Source organism: Strongyloides ratti, assembly GCF_001040885.1.
Source record: "Strongyloides ratti genome assembly S_ratti_ED321, chromosome : 2".
Classification (NCBI taxonomy): domain Eukaryota; kingdom Metazoa; phylum Nematoda; class Chromadorea; order Rhabditida; family Strongyloididae; genus Strongyloides; species Strongyloides ratti.
In genome coordinates this window covers 233,267-252,474 of record NC_037308.1, presented here as the reverse complement: position 1 = coordinate 252,474, position 19,208 = coordinate 233,267, and the positions used below count along the sequence as shown (strand labels likewise).

At 23.3% G+C, this 19,208-nt stretch overlaps 3 protein-coding genes across 3 annotated transcripts; 2 read left to right on the top strand and 1 right to left on the bottom strand.

Moving 5' to 3' along the window:
- Window positions 1-299: 299 nt before the first annotated feature.
- SRAE_2000007000 (Hypothetical protein) lies at window positions 300-2,264 on the top strand (the record flags this gene model as incomplete). The annotated part of the gene is made up of 4 exons (XM_024650854.1): window positions 300-498; window positions 818-925; window positions 964-1,696; window positions 1,934-2,264. 4 exons carry the CDS (start codon window positions 300-302, stop codon window positions 2,262-2,264), a joined length of 1,371 nt encoding a protein of 456 aa, XP_024504589.1.
- A 5,681-nt stretch (window positions 2,265-7,945) lies between these two features.
- On the bottom strand, window positions 7,946-9,986 carry SRAE_2000006900 (Protein translation factor SUI1 homolog; the record flags this gene model as incomplete). Its single annotated transcript, XM_024650853.1, has 3 exons — window positions 7,946-8,092; window positions 9,762-9,913; window positions 9,953-9,986. 3 exons carry the CDS (start codon window positions 9,984-9,986, stop codon window positions 7,946-7,948), a joined length of 333 nt encoding a protein of 110 aa, XP_024504588.1.
- Window positions 9,987-15,355: 5,369 nt separating this feature from the next.
- Window positions 15,356-19,000, top strand: SRAE_2000006800 (Protein-L-isoaspartate(D-aspartate) O-methyltransferase family-containing protein; the record flags this gene model as incomplete). The annotated part of the gene is made up of 4 exons (XM_024650851.1): window positions 15,356-16,751; window positions 16,788-17,570; window positions 17,616-18,161; window positions 18,219-19,000. 4 exons carry the CDS (start codon window positions 15,356-15,358, stop codon window positions 18,998-19,000), a joined length of 3,507 nt encoding a protein of 1,168 aa, XP_024504587.1.
- Window positions 19,001-19,208: the final 208 nt, after the last annotated feature.

Below are 19,208 nucleotides of genomic sequence, written 5' to 3'. Positions count from 1 at the left end.
AATGAGGGATAAATTAAAGATAATATAATATTATAAGAGTTATCCTTTTCTCTATTTGTGTTATATTATCTGTTAATGTGTTATCTATCTTTATTTGCCCTATTCAAATAGTCTGTTGTGGGCTTTTCTTTTTGCCATTCATCAGTTTACTTTAATAATCTTCTTTTGTTTTCTATCACATCGAAAATATATTCTGTTGTTTTTTTTTACAACGTACTCCCTCACAATTTGGGATATTTTTCAATATTTTTTTGTTTTATTTCAGATTTATAAATTATATAATTATATTTATTACAAAAATGTCTGGAGGGGATATGTATGATAGAATTTCTTTAATGTCAATAGATTTTTCTAAAGCTGTAAGGATACCTGAATGTATTGATGATTCAACGTGGTTATCATTAGATACAGAGTCTGAAGTAGATAATATTGATCTTGCTTTACAGAATGAAAAATATCATAAACAACAAGATCAAATGTATAATAATTCTTCAAAACGTAAGTATTCTAAACAGCAATTCTTAAAAAAGAAATAGTTGGTACAATTTATTAAAGTATAACTTAGAAAATATTTTATCAAATGATTGATATTTTATTATTTTTGTTTTAAAGTTGTATTTAAAAAAAAAGAATATATCTTTTATATATTTTAACTACATTATCATCAATCAAAATTCAAGTAATCTTAAGTAATGACGCAAGAGAAATATACCTCTACATAAAAAAATTACTCCTGAAGATTGAAGATGTTATTTAGTTTAGTTTATTTTATATAAAAATTTTTAAAAACAATAAATGTTCCCACTTTTATTGGTAGCATTTACTATTGGCCTGTTTTTGGGTATTTTCAATAGATTTTCGGATTATTTTTTTGAAAAATTATTGTTTAATAGTAATAAAAAACAAAATTTGTTGTCTAATTTTGGTATGAATATTTTAATTGTTAAATATTTTTCTTTTCAGAAATAAATAATCAAAGAGCATCAAATAATGAAGTTATATTTCGCATACCAGAAGTTGATTCAAAAACAAATATTTCATCTTATACTTCTACAAAAAGTCCTATGAAACCAAGTAATACATTTATAAATACTACCAATAAGATTCAACCATCAGTTGCTGAAAAGAACAGAAGTAGAGAAAAAGAATCTAAACTACCCCAATGTACAAACATTAGAACAAGATCTGTATCAAGAAATGCATTAAATCGTTTTATACTTAAGCAACCATCATTAATTTATGAAATTGATGACAAAACATCTCAAAAAACAACACCTCAAAAGATATCATTTTTCTCAAAACTAACTTCATACAAGTCATCATCTAATACACCACCAAAATCTAAAAATTTACAAAAAAAAAGTAATGATATAGATAAAGCAAAGATTGATGAGATAAATATTGTTGCAAAGAAACAAGAAATGGCATTGATGGAAGAATTATGTAAAGCACGTGAACGTATAGCTATTGCTCAAAACAATGATATTTCAAGACCAACATCTTCAGCTTCAAATGCTAATAATAATACTAATTTTCATAATAAATCAATGGAACATATTAATTACATTAGTAAAGAACAAAATAATAATGTAGATGATTTTATATTGGCGGAAAGAAGTAGTGCTTGTGGTAGTAGAAGTAGAATTCCTCAGAAGACAAATATTCCTGTTTCCTCGAAACTTTCACTTGTTAAAACGTAAGTTTTATTTAAAAAAATTTTCTTGCCTGTATTATTGGTTTATTTTAATATTATTTTTTTTATTATTTGTAGTTTAAATAATAGTAAAATATTTGTTTCTGGAGGTCTGTTAAATTTTAGATATTTACTTGCTACTAGTTATAAAAATTTTTTGTTATGCTCACACCAAAAAAGCTTATTATTTTTTTTTTTGCACTTTATTTAAATAATTATCAATTTTTTTATATTTTTAAGGCCCTTTAGAGCATTTAGCTCGCTTAGATCCAGAGAAAGTAGCACAACCCCATTGTCATCAAGAGATAATAGCTTTACAGGAATCAATTGTAATACTCCAATCACAGGAAAAGTTAATAACAAAGAGCATGGTGGAAGAGGAGACCATCCCTTATACCGTTCTTCATGCTCCTCTTCAACATCTTCTTCTCTCACAAAGGCATCTTCAGGATCGCCGATGTCGCAGTCTGGATATGCTTTGTCCTCAGGTGTTAACAACACTTCCCTTTTGTCAAGAAACCAACAACAACAATTATCTGTAGATGAAAGATGGTTTGATGAATGTTTCTGATAAGAAGTTAACAATTATTTTAGAAAAAATTTAAGATATGTGTTTTACGGTTTATCAGTAAAAAAAAATATTAAAACAATTATTATTAAGTAATAAACATTTATTAATTTTTATAATATATTTTTTAATTTCCTAAATAATAATATTTAAAGTTTTTAGTATCTAAATATTATAAATAATAATTTTTGCTAACTAAAAAGAAAGGTTTATTCAATTTCTCATAATAACCTGTTTCTTTATTAATAATAATATTAAAGAAATCTTGAATATTAAAAACTATTTTTCTTTTAACTAAAAATTATTTATGCTTTATAAAAATTCAATACTTTATTTATAAAATTGATTCATTGTCGTTGACATTTTTGTATCTATAGTAATTATTAAAAAAAAACTATTTTTAACCAATTTTCAAATATATAAGTACTTTTTTTTATATTTCTGGTAATTTAAAATATTCATAACATTAAATAAGAAAGTAAATTTAATGTAATAAATTTTTTTAATGAAAAAATTTTTTATACATAGTGTATTCTATGTATATTGGGTATTATATAAGTAGATAAGAACTTTATTGATATTATGATAAAGTTAATGATTTTTTTAACAACAGAATAAAAAAAATATTTATCTATTATTATTTATTAAATTTAATAATCAATTAATAAGATGAAATTAATAGCCATTCGATTGATAAATAATTTCTAATAGTTTTTTTTTTGATTTAGTCGAATTTAAATTTTCATAAAAAAAATTCTACTTATTTAAAATCTTTATGATCTTAATTTGAACTTTAAAACTTAATTTTCTTTATAAACAGTTTTAACTCTAAAAAACAATACATTTTTTAAGCATTACATTTGCAATAGAAAAAAAAAATCAAAAAAATTGGATAATTAGAAGAAAATTTCAAAAAATTATATGACGAAAACTAGTTTCGCATTTTAAATTAAAAAATTTTTTTATTAAAATTGCAAAATGTTTAAATTAAGTAAAATATTTTATTTACATTGGAAATATCCTTTATAAATTATAATAAATAAATTATCTTAAACCAAATTCCTGATTTTTCTGTCTAAAAAAAACAAAAATATACTATAATAAACAACAAACAAAATAGTACGTTAGAATACTCAAAAAGATTTAATCAAATGTTTAAAAAAATGATAGAAACTCTTCAGCAACTTTTTTTTATGGGGCTAAATGTTCAATTACTTTTCTCTTTAACATTCATTTTTTGTTTTGTAAATAGCAAAATCAATTAAAGTATCAAATATCTTACAAATTCATTTTATTTCTTTTTTAACTATTATTATTTATAATATTTAAATATTTTAGGTAAAAATTTTAGATATTAAAACGAAAATTTTAAAAAATTAATATAAATCATTATTTTTGTTTCAAATATAAATCAAGAACCTTTTTTAAAGAAAATATAATTTCTGTTCAAATTAATTGTAACATTAACAAGTTTAAAACATACTTTTAATATCATCTCCAACATAAGGTAGCTATTTGCTACCTCTACCTGATGCTAGAGAATTATCACCAATGGCTTAATTTTACAGTCACTGACGTACTAGAAATTTTTTTTAAATATGTGAATATTAAAAATAAATATAATTTTTTTTTAAAATTACAAATGTTGATTAATAAATTCTTTTATACTAAAGCAACAAATAAATAAAAGAAAAATAATTAAAAAACTTTTTTTATTAAAAAAAACAACTTTTTTTGGAAATTAAATTTGCAACTATAGTCATTCGATAGTTCTTGAAATGGGATGAATTTTGAATATAATCAACAATATTAGAAAATTAATAGTTCAGGAGTTATAAGGATTCAAAGGTGAAGGGCGAAATTGTGGAGTATTTTTTTTAAATCTCGACTTCCATGATAATATTGTAAATTTTAAAAAAAAATACTTTATTCTAGATCACTTTTTTACGAAAAATTCATTAAGCCTATTTACAACTTTATAGGACTTCGTAGAATGAAGATATGATAAGAAATATGTTCGAAAAAAAGTTTTAAGAATTTAGTGATAACTCAAGTTAATAAGGTCATAGGTCTATGAAATTTGATGCGCTGGGCTTCTATCATAATTTAAGGTGTACCCTACGTTGAAAACTTTTTTTTATTTTCAACCGTTCTTGAAATAATGTGCTTAGTATTTTTTCGCGCGTAATCCATTGTCATCATTTTTTTATATCTCAAAAGTGCTTTAAGATATAAAAAAATTTTGAAGGTAGACCCCATTTGAAAACTCATTTGAAGACGATTGCAGAAATCTGATTTTATTTATCTTCATTTTGAAGCGAGATATGACCAAGGGCGGAAATTTTTCTAAAATATTCATTGTATCCGATTTTTCAGTATCTCAGCAAATAATGACCCTATGAAGATCGGACTAGTTTCATTCGATTTCTATTCAAAAGTAGGTCTAGAATATTAATTTTTACAACTATGACATTATTATTTTCAGAGATATGAAAATTGGCTGAAAATTTTCTAGATTTTCGACTTTACCTCTAAAAATGTGAACAAAAAAAAACTACTTTTTTTGGAATTTGAATATGCTACTATATTCATTCGATAGCCCTTGAAATGGGATGAATTTTGAATATAATCAACAATATTAGAAAATTAATAGTTTAGGAGTTATAGGGATTCAAAGATGAAGGGCGAAATTGTGGAATATTTTTTTGTAAATTTCGACTTCCATGATGCAATAAAATATTTTAAAAATAAACAGTTGTTTCTAGATCACTTTTTTACGAAAAATTCATTAAGCCTATTTACAACTTTATAGGACTTCGTAGAATGAAGATATGATAAGAAATATGTTCGAAAAAAAGTTTTAAGAATTTAGTGATAACTCAAGTTAATAAGGTCATAGGTCCATGAAATTTGATGCGCTGGCCTTCTTTCATAATTTAAGGTGTACCCTACGTTGAAAACTTTTTTTTATTTTCAACCGTTCTTGAAATAATGTGCTTAGTATTTTTTCGCGCGTAATCCATTGTCATCATTTTTTTATATCTCAAAAGTGCTTTAAGATATAAAAAAATTTTGAAGGTAGACCCCATTTGAAAACTCATTTGAAGACGATTGCAGAAATCTGATTTTATTTATCTTCATTTTGAAGCGAGATATGACCAAGGGCGGAAATTTTTCTAAAATATTCATTGTATCTGATTTTTCAGTATCTCAGCAAATAATGACCCTATGAAGATCAGACTAGTTTCATTCGATTTCTATTCAAAAGTAAGTCTAGATAAATGATTTTTATAGCTATAGCATTATTATTTTCAGAGATTCAGAAATTGGCTAAAAATTTTCTAAATTTACGACTTTACCTCAAAAAATGTGAACAAAGAAAAACTACTTTTTTTGGAATTTGAATATGCTACTATATTCATTCGATAGCCCTTGAAATGGGATGAATTTTGAATATAATCAACAATATTAGAAAATTAATAGTTTAGGAGTTATATGGATTCAAAGATGAAGGGCGAAATTGTGGAATATTTTTTTGTAAATTTCGACTTCCATGATGCAATGAGATATTTTAAAAATAAACAGTTGTTTCTAGATCACTTTTTTATGGGGAATTCATTAAGCCTATTTACAACTTTATGGGACTTCATAAAATGAAGATATGATAAGAAATATGTTTGAAAAAAAGTTTTAAGAATTTAGTGATAACTCAAGTTAATAAGGTCATAGGTCCATGAAATTTGATGCGCTGGCCTTCTTTCATAATTTAAGGTGTACCCTACGTTGAAAACTTTTTTTTATTTTCAACCGTTCTTGAGATATGAAACTTGGTACTTTTTCGCGCGTAATCCATTGTCACCATTTTTTTATATCTCGAAAGTGGTTAAAGATATAAAAATATTTTCAAGGTAGACCCTACTTGAAAACTCATTTGAAGTCAATTGCAAAAATCTGATTTCATTTATCTTGATTTTGAAGCGAGATATGCTCAAAGGCGGAAATTTTTCTAAAATATTCATTGTTCTCAACTTTTCAGTATCTCAGAAAATACTTGTCCTATAAAGATGAGACTAGTTTCATTCGATTTCTTATCAAAAGTTATTCTAGATTAATAATTTCTATAGCTAAAACATCTTTATTTTCAGAGATATAAAAATTGACTGAAAATTTTCTAGAAATCCGACATTACCTCTAAAAATGTGAACAAAGAAAAACATCATTTTTTGGAATTTGAATACATTATTATATTCATTCGATAGCCCTTGAAATGGGATGAATTTTGAATATAATCAACAATATTAGAAAATTAATAGTTCAGGAGTTATAAGGATTCAAAAATGAAAGGCGAAATTGTGGAATATTTTTTTTAAATCTCGACTTCTATGATAATATTGTAAATTTTAAAAATAAATACTTTATTCTAGATCACTTTTTTACGAAAAATTCATTAAGCCTATTTACAACTTTATAGGATTTCTCAAAATGAAGATATGATAAGAAATATGTTTAAAAAAAAGTTTTAAGAATTTAGTGATAACTCAAGTCAATGAAGTCATAGGTCCATGAAATTTGATGCGCTGGGCTTCTTTCATAATTTAAGGTGTACCCTACGTTGAAAACTTTTTTTTTTTTCAACCGTTCTTGAAATAATGTGCTTAGTATTTTTTCGCGCGTAATCCATTGTCACTATTTTTTTATATCTCGAAAGTGCTTTAAGATATAAAAAAATTTTGAAAGTAGACTCCATATGAAAAGTGATTTGAAGATGATTGCAAAAATCTAATTTCATTTATCTTGACTTTGAAGCAAGATATGACCAAAGGCTGAAATTTTTCTAAAAAATTCATTGTTCCCGATTTTTTTAGTATCTCAGCAAATACTTATCCCATGAAGATGGGACTAGTTTCATTTGATTTCTGTTCAAAAATTAGTCTAGTTATGTTAATTTCATAGCTATAACTTTATTATTTTCAGAGATATAAAACTTGGCTGAAACTTTTCTAGATTTCCGATTTTACCTCTAAAAATGTGAACAAAGAAAAACGACTTTTTTTTAAAATTTTATATGTCACTATAGTCATTCGATAGCTTTTGAAATGGGATGAATTTTGAATATAATTAACAATTACTTAATTTTAGAGTCACACTTGTATTAAAAATTTTTTTTAAAAATTCGAATAGTAAATATATGTATAATTTTTTCTAAAGATACAATTATGATTTTGTATAAGTTTTATGACTAACTTATCAAATAAATAAATAAAAGTAAGTAATTTTAAAATTTATTTTTTAAATACTTTATTTATTTTAATTTTTATTAATTTAATATGTTAGTGATTCTAAAAGAGATCTATCACTAATATTAAGATTTAAAAAAATCATTATATAACATTGTTTTAATAATATGTAATTTCAAATTGTTTTTATTTAATATAAATTATTAAATGTTTATTTTTAATATAATATATATTTGTAAATAAATTGATATATTTATTGTACATTTGTGTTTATGTAGTAAAAAAGCAAAAAAAAAATTTTTAAACTTCTTAAAATTAATTCTTTGCATTAAAAATGTCATTAGTAAAAAATAGGGAAAATTTTATGTAAAATATAAAAAAAAATTTATTTTAAAGTACATAACAATAAAATATATTTTATGAAAAAAATTGATAAAGATTATATACTTAGAAACCATGAACTTTGCAGTTTTCTTCTTTAACAATACCAACTTTACAGAGAAATTCTTTAATATATTGTCTTTGATCACCAGATAATTGAATAACTTGACCATATTCAGGATGTTCAACAATAGTTCCATTACAATTGTACTCCTAAAATTAAAGTATTAGTTGAATTAATATTTACACAAAAGATATAGATAATGATCTTCGTGTTCATTTATTAAAATTGGACCATGGTATTGTTTGTGACAAATAAAAAAATGTTTCAATAATATTTCTTTCATACTATTAAAAACATGCTCATATATTACAATATAATTAGCATTATTTATTAAATTATCATGTTTATTAGCCCATAAAATTGGATCTACATTAAATTCATCAGATTCAAGAAAATAATCTTTTTTCATCTCTAAATTCGGTGAACAATCAAGGGCTCTAATTGAAACACCAGGCTTATCATGAAAATATACATATTGTGGAAGATTGTAACAAGATGTTAGGTAAAGTATATTTACATGTTCTGTGTCATTAATTCTTAAACGTAAATTTTCTACTATATGTAATGGTCCCGCTTGATGAAAAATAGAAAAGAATATGATGCATGAAATATTAATTAAACATGTAATACAAATAACAACTAGGAAAAGAGTTTTTCGTCTTTTCGTAATTAAACTCCTTAGATAGTATCCTCCATAAATATTTGCTATAGGTATTATTGGCAATAAAAATCGATGCTCCTTATGTGGTAACAAAGAATGGAAAAAAACATAGAAAATCAATGTATACATTAAATCATTTGAAGCATTATAATCTCTAACAAAAAAATAACCAACTACAAATAACATGTTGATTGTCAAGACTCCCGGCAAACCATCAATTAAATAATAATACCATGAATTACTTCCAAAAAAAGCACTTCCACCAGTAAAAACATTAAACATTGCAAAATTGTATAAAGAAGAAATAATTTTTTCATAAAACCAAAAATCCAGTAATAATGATACTAAAAATATAAAAACGCCACATGGAAAAACATTTTTAAATAATAAATCAAAGCGATTCTCTGCTCTCCACAAATGTAAACACCCTAAAGGAATCCATAAAAGAATTGCTGTAGGTCTTATAATTATTGATAACATGCCAATAGTAATATATTTCCATGAATTTTCATTTCTTTTCCATTCTGATTTATTAAATGGATACCACCTTAATGCTATGAGAAAAAGACTTGTCTCTAAACAATTTGACAATGTTCTTGGAGCACAATAAAACAAAAACCAAGAAGAAAGTTGGAGAAATAAACTAATTTGACCTATTTTGAGATCTTTAAATATATTTCGAGATACTCTGTATAGAGATTCATCACCAAAAGCAAAAAAAATAGCATGCAGAATTCTTGGTAACATGGTAATTGTCTTGTGATTATCAAGATCAAAAAATCGTAGAATCTCATATAAAAATGAAACACATAAAACATGTATAGGTGATCTTAGCCCAAACTTCCATTCCCAAGTTAAATGACCACTGTTGAATGTATATCTATGAGCAGGTTCCAATGATTGAAACAATTCGTCAGGAACAAATGAAGTAGAAACAATAAATACCGTGAATAGTCTTATAGTTAAGCAAATATAAAATACCTTACTCATACTTATTCAAAAAATAGTAAACACATACATAACAAAGACAAAAAAATGAATTTTGGTAAATTAGGTGATAACAAGAATTATGAATAAAACTTTACCATGTTCCAAGTTAATAGGAAAAATCGTTTCAAGAGATATATTTTTTTAAAATTTGTTTAACCGATACATACCTTTTTTAGATAACGAACAATTTTTTTAAGATCATATTCAGTACCAATACCTTGTACTGTTGTGATAGTCTTCCTTCCAGTACGTTGCTGAATACGAATGTGACAAATTTGTTGAGAATTTCCTGTTTCTTCCTCCAGTTGTTCAAAAGCATCTAAAATAGTTATAACTTTTTTTTTTTTAAAAATCCTACCTTTAGGCTTGTTTAAATTTTGAATATTAGCCATTCTGGTACCTAAATAATTTTGAATAATTAAAAAAATTATGAAAATAATATTATAAAAACAACAAATCAAAATTCAACAATAGCACAACATATTCATTTTTCTTATTATTATTTAAAATACGATAAATTATGTATTAAAAAAGACAGTATCTATTTTCCAAATTGTATATATTATAGACGTGGCAAGATACACCAGTGAAACTATTTTTCATTTTTAAAATAGAATTTTTTAAGAAGAAATGTTGTATAAAAATTTTTAAAATTTAATCAACGTAATAAAATGTATAGAAGAATAAAAAAATAAATTGGGAAGATTTTATTTTATGATTAAGATATTAGAAATAAATTTATTACTAAATTATATAAAAATAGTTAATTAGTAGAATTTTTTAAGACCATCTGTTTATTATATAAATAAAAAATTTTTTTATTATCTATATTTCTTTATAATTCTTTTGGCTTAAATGTACTTTGTTTAATTATGGATTATTTATTGAGTTTTCATTGAAGTTTGTACTATAATATTATGTACTTTCTTCGCTAAAAAATGTTTTTTTAAAAATATTTTTTATTATTTTTTTACAAACAAAATTTTTGTAAGATTGATTCTTTGATAATATTGCTATATATCTTAATTCGATCAACAATATAACTATAAAATACACTTTAATTAATTTTTATTTTAAAATAAACCTAGAATATTTTATTAATTATAAATTTTATTTTATACGTAGATAATTTTTTACATAACGAGTTATCATTATTTTGTAACTTTTATAAACAATGACTAACTTTTTATATACTGTTTTTTTTTTTAAATATTATCTTATAAATTTTTTTAGAATTTATGTGGTAATATTTTATATTGTTAAATGTTATTGAAACAACAAATAAAACATAGTCAAATATATCTTTAATATTACTATATAATATTAAAAATTTAGTCATATTATAAAGTTTTATTTATTTTTTTATCAAAAATGATACTTCTAACATCTGTTTCAACTGTTAGCATTATTTTATATTTTACATTCTAAAATATTGTGGTATGATTTGTAAGTATTAGTTTATTTCCATATTTTAAAAAACTTTTTAATCTACCAACATAAAATATAAATTCTCTTAAAATATTCTTTAATAAATATTTAAAATTTTAATTTTTATACTTAAAAACTTTAGGTTAATCGTCTGTTTTTAATTTCTAAGATTGTTTAATTCTCTATTGATAAATAAGTAATCAAAAATGTTACTTATTAAAAAATTTTTACAAAACAATTTTAAATTAGAATAATTTTTTTTTTTAATAAAAGGTTTTTGAATCTTAAAATAATAAATAAAGTGGGTATTGATTTCATAATATTGATTTAAAATTTTTAATTTTAAATCTCTTTCCTCATAAAATTGATCAAATATTTTGCCAAATTTTTTTATAAAATTTTAAATAAAATTTATTCAATATTTTTTTTTAATTATATCGATAAATTTTTTTATTTTATTTTGTATAAAAACAAATATCAATACTTCTTAGTAAAAAACCATGAAAACAAAATTTCTCCAAAAAACAAAATAAGCACAAATATATATGTATGTTTGGGATACCACTTCTATGTGTTCTGTTTGGTGGTACTTTTTTTTAATATTCCAACTTTTTAATACATATATATCCTCAATTTTTCTCTCTTATTATTTTTGCTATATATATAATGCATTTATTCATTTTACTTGAAATACGATCATTTTTTAAAAGATTTTAAAAGTTTTTATCTTATATATTTTATTTTTCTAACGATCCTTTATATATTCTGTTTCTTTTCCTTTTATTATTATACTAAAGTAGTGTAATTTTAAAAAGATTGAATGTATATTAGTAATTTTTTTTATATGTGTTAGTTTAAAAGGTTTCATTTTAATAAAAATCATTTTTTATATTATTTATTTTTTAATTAATTTATTTAAACTATTAATATAATTTTTTTATAAAAATAAAATCTCAAATAATAGTATGTTATCTTTATTTAATTTAGTAATTAAAACAATCGTTAAATAATTATTTTTAATTATTTATAATTTTGAAATTGTTATTTATAAAAATTGACTAAATTTGATAATTTCATGTCATTTTATTATATATATATATATATATATATTAGTTAATTTTATTTTAAATAAAAAAAATTATTTTCTATGGTAATGTATTTTTTTACTTTAATTGATTACTAACTTTTACTATTCATTTTTTTTTTATTTCTATTAATTATATAACACAATAAGTATACCTTTATAACACATTTCTTAACATTTTAGCTTAAATAGTACTCTTATATACTTTTAACTTTCAACATCTGCATCGAATAGTGATAAAACACATTTTAATAATTAAAATTTTAATATGTATGAATTTTAATAAATATATAAATTATATTTTTAATTAGATCTTTTTATTAATATATGATTGTTAAAATACACTCAATGTTATTTTCCATTCAATAAATAATTTATCATTTATTTTATAATATAGTAGTGTTACTTAAATTATTTTATATAATATCAATTTTAATCTTTTTAATTTATATTAAAAGTTATATTTATTTTCTCTACTATATTTTAACTGATTTATATTAAAAATTTTATTTATTAAATTATAAAGCTTTTTTTTTTTATTAAAATTTATTTACTTGATATATTTTTGTTTGATTTATACATCAAACGAAGATGTAAAATGTCATTTTTCATTAAAAAAATTTTTTTTATAAATGATAAATTTAAATTATCTATAGAAGTAAATATTTATTAAACTATTTGTTTTATTTAAAATTAAAATATTTTTTTAATAACTGATATAAATCAAAGAATAAATAATTTTAGTTCACGAAAAAAAATTTTTTTTTTGCTTTACTTAGTATGATGCTTATGATTAAAATATAGATGTTACATTTTTTATTGCAATAATTTGTAATATTTTTTAATTAAAGGATATAATTTTTATATTATTTAGAAAAAAATTTGTGTATGCTTTATATTTGTCTTATAAAACAATCAAATATTTTTTTTATTCATAAATGATATAATTTCTTCAATATTTGTGGAGTAGTTATTAATATATCTTAAAAATATTTTATAATAAAACTTATCAACTAATAATTTTATAAATTTTGTTCCTATAATGTAGTAATGATATTATATTTATTGTATGATAAAAAAGTTGCAGACTTTTAGATCAAAAAATTTTATTTGAAATTATAATTTACATATGGCTTTTTTTAAAAAAAGTTTATCTTATTTGAATAACTTTTTTTTAGAAAATTATACAATTATATAATTTTTTTCAATTAATAATTTATATCTTTCTACATCTATTCATAATATTATTTTATAACACTTTAAAATTAATCATTATATTTAAAAAATTTTGATTTTTTCATTAATTTTATATGTGATTTTCAATTTTAAAGGTTTATTAACTTTTTAATATTTATAATTGAATGCTATCGAATGACTATAATTTAATTAAAAAGCATTATCATTTTAAAAAGTTATGATTAAAAAAATTTCATTAATTTCTTACTTTTTTTATAATTATGTTAAAATTGGAAATATTCTTTTAATAAAAAAAAATGCACTTATTTGTAAGTTTAATAATTTTTAATTGTTCTAAGATAATTAATTTAATCGGATGTTTTTATTTTTATTATTTTTTACCAGTACATATGTAAATTTTACAATAAATTGCCGAATATAGTTATTTTTAAAAATATTGATGGTTATTTTATTTTATTTTTAACAAGTTATAAGTTACTATTTTTAATAGTAAATCACACTAGTAATGTCACAATACTTTTACATTAATATTAAAATAATTAATATTTAAAAATTATTATTCTTTTATTTTTGTTTTTGGATTAGAATCACTAAAAAACTAACTATGTACAATAATATACAGTAGGTAAACAAAAATTAAATAATTTTAACAATCAATTAATAAGGGAAACAAAATATAGTAGAATTAATAAACTATAATATATACATTTACAAAAAAAATTCAGTTTGTTGAATAAATTATTTTTATGTAAATAACCTCATTATTAGATGCAATCCTTGAAATAATATAACTTATTTTTTACAATACCATTTTTAATAATATAATTATTAGAAAAAAAATCTAAAAATTCAAAAAAAAAAAAATAATTAAAGAAACACTATTTATTTTATTATGAACTTTAAAAGGCGATTAATTTTTTTTATAATAGCATAAATATACATTAGTATTTAAATAAGATTATATAAAAATCAAGAATTATATATTATATTTATTATCACTATGTAGTTATAAATAAATTAAATAAAATAACATTACATAGGTAGTTGTAGTAAAAGCTTATGATAGTAATTTATGTTTTTTTCAGAAAAAAAAATGTTTACGTTATTATATATGATAAAGAAAATTGGTTAATCTTTAAAAATATATACGTTTATTAACAATTAAAATTCTTAAACAGAATATTGTGTCTTAAAAACATTCGACTCTCCATAACACCACAACAAATATAATACCACTTTTATACATTTAAAGTAAAAATGACTATTAATTACTATTTGTGGTCAGTTGTATAACGCCACTTATTTTGTAGTTATTTTTGTCTCTAAAACGTAAATTATTTTAACGCGGTGTTTCTGGAAATATTTATTTAAAGGTATATTTATTATTCAATAGAGGGGTCTTATCTTTAATCTTGATAAAATTACTCACTTATAATTATTGTACAACTATAGTTATTTTATAATTTTATGTATTTTTGCAAAATCTTTATTTTTTTAATAATTTTTATACTTTAAATTTTTAAAAATGTATTAATATTCCTTTGGATTTTACAAATATTTTCATAGTATAATCATATCTTATATACAATTTCTTTTATACTCGATTATCATATCACAATATTTGTTATTTTTGGAATAAAGTTAGTGTTTGTAAATGAGTGTGGAGAAAGGAAACCCTATTAATAATCTATCATTTTTCTCATTTTACACTACATAACTCCAATACTACTTTTTACTGATTTTTGAATACAAATTTTTATGTTTAAATATTGTCTACAAATATTTGAAAATTCTTTGTATCTATTTTCTATCGATATTTTATTACGTTATTATTATAAAAAATTTGAAAGTTTTTTTAATATACTTGTTATACATTTTACAGATAACTTGTTATTGTATAGTCAAATTTTTAACAAACAGTATTTTTTTTTTGTATTTAAGATTTTTGGCTTATACTAGTATATGTAATCAAAGATACATATATAATCACGTTTTTTTTTCATATATATAAATATATATATTTATATATATATATATATATATTTAATAATTATGGGTGGTTCTGGAAGTACACCTATTGACAATGACCATCTTGTTGATGAATTAATTTTTGAAGCAAGTATTAAATCAAAAAGAAATGAACTTGCTTTTAGATTAGTTGACAGAAAAAGATTTTTTCCTCAATCTGGAAAAAACAATGCTTATTTATTACAAGCTTGGAAAGCTAGTGATGATGATGCTATAAGAATTCATCTTTCTGCTCCTGGTGTATATGCTATGGCATTGGAGGCTTTAAATATTAAAAAAGGACTATCATTTTTAAATATTGGTAGTGGTACAGGGTATTTTAGTACGGTTGTTGGTTTTTTGCTTGGAAGTAATGGTATAAATCATGGAATTGAATGTCGTGAAAACATTACTGAATATGCTAGGGAGAAAGGTAGTGAAACTTTATTATCAAAAGAAACGTCTCTTTTTGATTGGTGTAGACCTGTATTTGTTACTGGAAATGCTTTTGATATTGATGAAAATTGTGTCAATAGATATGATAGAATATATGTTGGAGCAAAAGTTCCTGAAGGGAAAAAATTATTTTTTCCAAAATTATTAAAGATCAATGGAATTTGTGTTATGCCATTCCGTAATGGACTTTTTAGAGTAGTAAAGAAAAGTGAAAAATGTTATGAATTTAAGTTTATTGCCCGTGTGTCATTTGCTGATCTTTTTCCTAGTAATTCTGAAGACAGTCAGCCATTAATATTACCAGATATGAAGTTGCCTACGCTTGCTACGGCAGCTGTTATTGTTATTAGAAAAAGACTTCGTGAGAAAACTTCTAAAAAAGTAAAAGTAAAAATGATTTTGAAGACATTAGACAAAGAAGAAAATAAACCAAGACGTGTTAGAAGTTTAATGAGGGAAGAAATGAGAAGAGAGGAAAATGAAAGAATTCAAAGGATTAATCGTATAAGAATGCAAAGAGCGCAACAAACTACTAATGATCAAGGAGGACAAAACCAGCAAGGTCTTAATCCTCCAGTTCAAAGAGAGCCAATAGCTCCAAATGAAAATGTCGTTATAAATCTTGATGACAACGGAGTCCCAATAGATGATCCTTTTGAAATTCGTGATGAAGACAGGAGAGGTGATCAATTTGATTTTCTTGAAATATTTGGAGATGTTGATTTTAATATTAGATTTAGATCTCCGACTCCTGATCCAAGGCCAGGACAAGGGGGAACAGCTCAAACTCAAGGTGGTGGTAATAATTCTAATAATGAGGAAAACAATAGTACTTCAACAAATTCATCAACACCTTTTAGTGAATATTCTGATGATGATCGTACCCAATCACATAGTGAATTATACGATTCAGAAGAAAAAATGGATGATGATAGTAGTACTAATAAAGATGATGAAAATAAAAAAGAAGTTAAAAAAAATAAAAGTAATGATAATGATGACAAAAGTAATCCATTTTTAGATCTTGGTACATTTTCTGATTATGACGATGAAGATAATGATGACGACAGTCATAATAATAGACCATCAAGAGGTGGTGGTAGAATTCGTGTCGAAGCGACGATGGCTTTAGATTTTGAACCTGATGAAAGTAGGGTTCGTGTTTTTAGAGATATTGCTACTCAAGAACGTCAAAGTATTGAAGAAAGGATAAGACAAAGAGAACGTTTTTATGAAAATCGTGATAGAGAAAGGGAAGCAAATGGTTTACCAAATCGTCGACAAGGTGTAAATAATCAAATATTTGCTAATTTTCTTGCACCAGAGCCATTTTTAAATAGAATGAGAGATATGGGACAAACTATAAATGATTTACAAAGGCATGCAATGTATCATGTTGATCATATGTTACGTGATAATTTATTAAACCGAGTTAATCGTAGTATCAATTCAAGATCTAGTAGTAGTAGTAACAATAATCAACAAAGTGTATCACGTCCACCACAAATAATAGCTAGTCGCCAGGGTATTGATATTGGTGAGTATGTTAGAAGAGCAAGGGATCAACGACGTTTAAGGAGATGTTTGTACTCATTTGATCAAAGAATAGGATTTCATAGATATGGTGGTTGGAATGGTCCAAATAATCATATTGATGATGGATTTTTTGCTGATGCTGAAGATGTAAGTAGTAGTGATCAACAAACTTTGCCAAATAATAATATAGGAAATATGAGGAGATATAGGAGAACTATACCATCAACTCGAAGTGGAAATACTACAGGTTCTATTGATCGAGTAGAAGGTGAGATTCACAGTTATGTTATAATTGGTGATTTTCCCTTTGCAGGTTCTATAAATCCTTCCTTAATTTTTGAATCAGGTGAAGGTTTTGAATCGCAACGTCCTGTTTCTATTCCTTATCAACCTAGATTCTCACCAACATCTTTTCCATCATCAATTATGGTTGATGAATTAGATCAGGAATATGGTACACAAGTTGTTAGTATTCATGATGGTCCTGATCAAACACAAATTACTGTTGAAAGAAGAGAATTGACTATGTCGTCTGATGACGATGTTGAAACTGATGATGACAATCAAAGTAGTTATGAAGATGATAATAATTCTTCAGTCAATGAACCAGATGCAAAAAAATCAAAGAATGATGAAAATTGTCCGTGTAGCTGTGAATGTCATTCAGGTAAGGAACAACAAATTTCTGAAGAGGTAAAAGGTGAACATATTCTTCAATCAGAAGATGTCCTATCCGATGATACTAATGATGCTAATGAGATTAAGTCAGATGATAACAAATTAAATTTACGTAAGAGAAAAAGGGATACAATTAGACAGGTTATTATTAAAGAAGCTGATAAGAAAAAAATAAATAAAGGTAAAGATTCCCCACCACTTAAAAAGTTTAGTGAAAGTAATTCATCTTCAACTATAGGAAGAATTATAGTTATAAATCCTAATGACGAAAATCCATCATGTCGACCATTTGCTCCAGATGAAAATGAAGAGAAACAGGAAGAAGATCCGGGTCCAAGTACAAGCACAAGACTTTCTTCTTCAGAAAGTCAACAATCTTCAACAAGACCGGGTCCATCTTCTAATGAAAGTTTTAATGAACGTGTAGAACTTGCTAGAATGAGAATGAGAGTTAGAGTTGCTGCTGGAACTCAAACATCACCTTCACGTGATAATGTTAGAAGAGGTGTTGATGCTCAAACAAATACGGAATTTTCACCTAATAGAGTATCATATGAACCCGGATATCTTGACTTTGAAAGAAACTTTTTTTCATCAAGAGGTTGGGATCCAATACCATTAACTGATCCTATTCGTGATACAATTGTAAGAGGACCTAATCAAACATTAAATCTAGTTCCAAGATATATTCCACCACCAGAATCCAATCGTCATGGAATTAATGGTCATGGATCAAGAAGTTATTTAAGAAGGCGTATACATGCAGTTGATGAAGAAATGAATCGTCGACTTCAACAAATGCAAAGAACTTTAAGAGGACCGTTTACTGCTACCAGAAGAGTAGGTATTTTAGGTGATATTGAAGATGATCCTAGAGAATTAAGTAATGAGGAAAGTGAGAGAGTCAATCAAACAAGGGAACAAAGGGAAGATATTACAGATTTTTCTGTTAAATATAAAGGATTAATTGAAGGTATGAACTTATGTAGCACTATGGTTAATGAATTATTATATTTATGATTACTTTCTTTTGTCTAAATTTTTTTTTTCTAAATTTGATGATAAATATTGTAATAAAAAAACTATGTGATATAATAAAATTTGTAATAAATAAATTTAAATTTCATTAAAATTTGTGTTAATTTATAATATTTTAAATAATAATTTTTTATTAATTCCAGTTGTCAAACCAAATATATATATATATATATATATCATAAATGAAAAT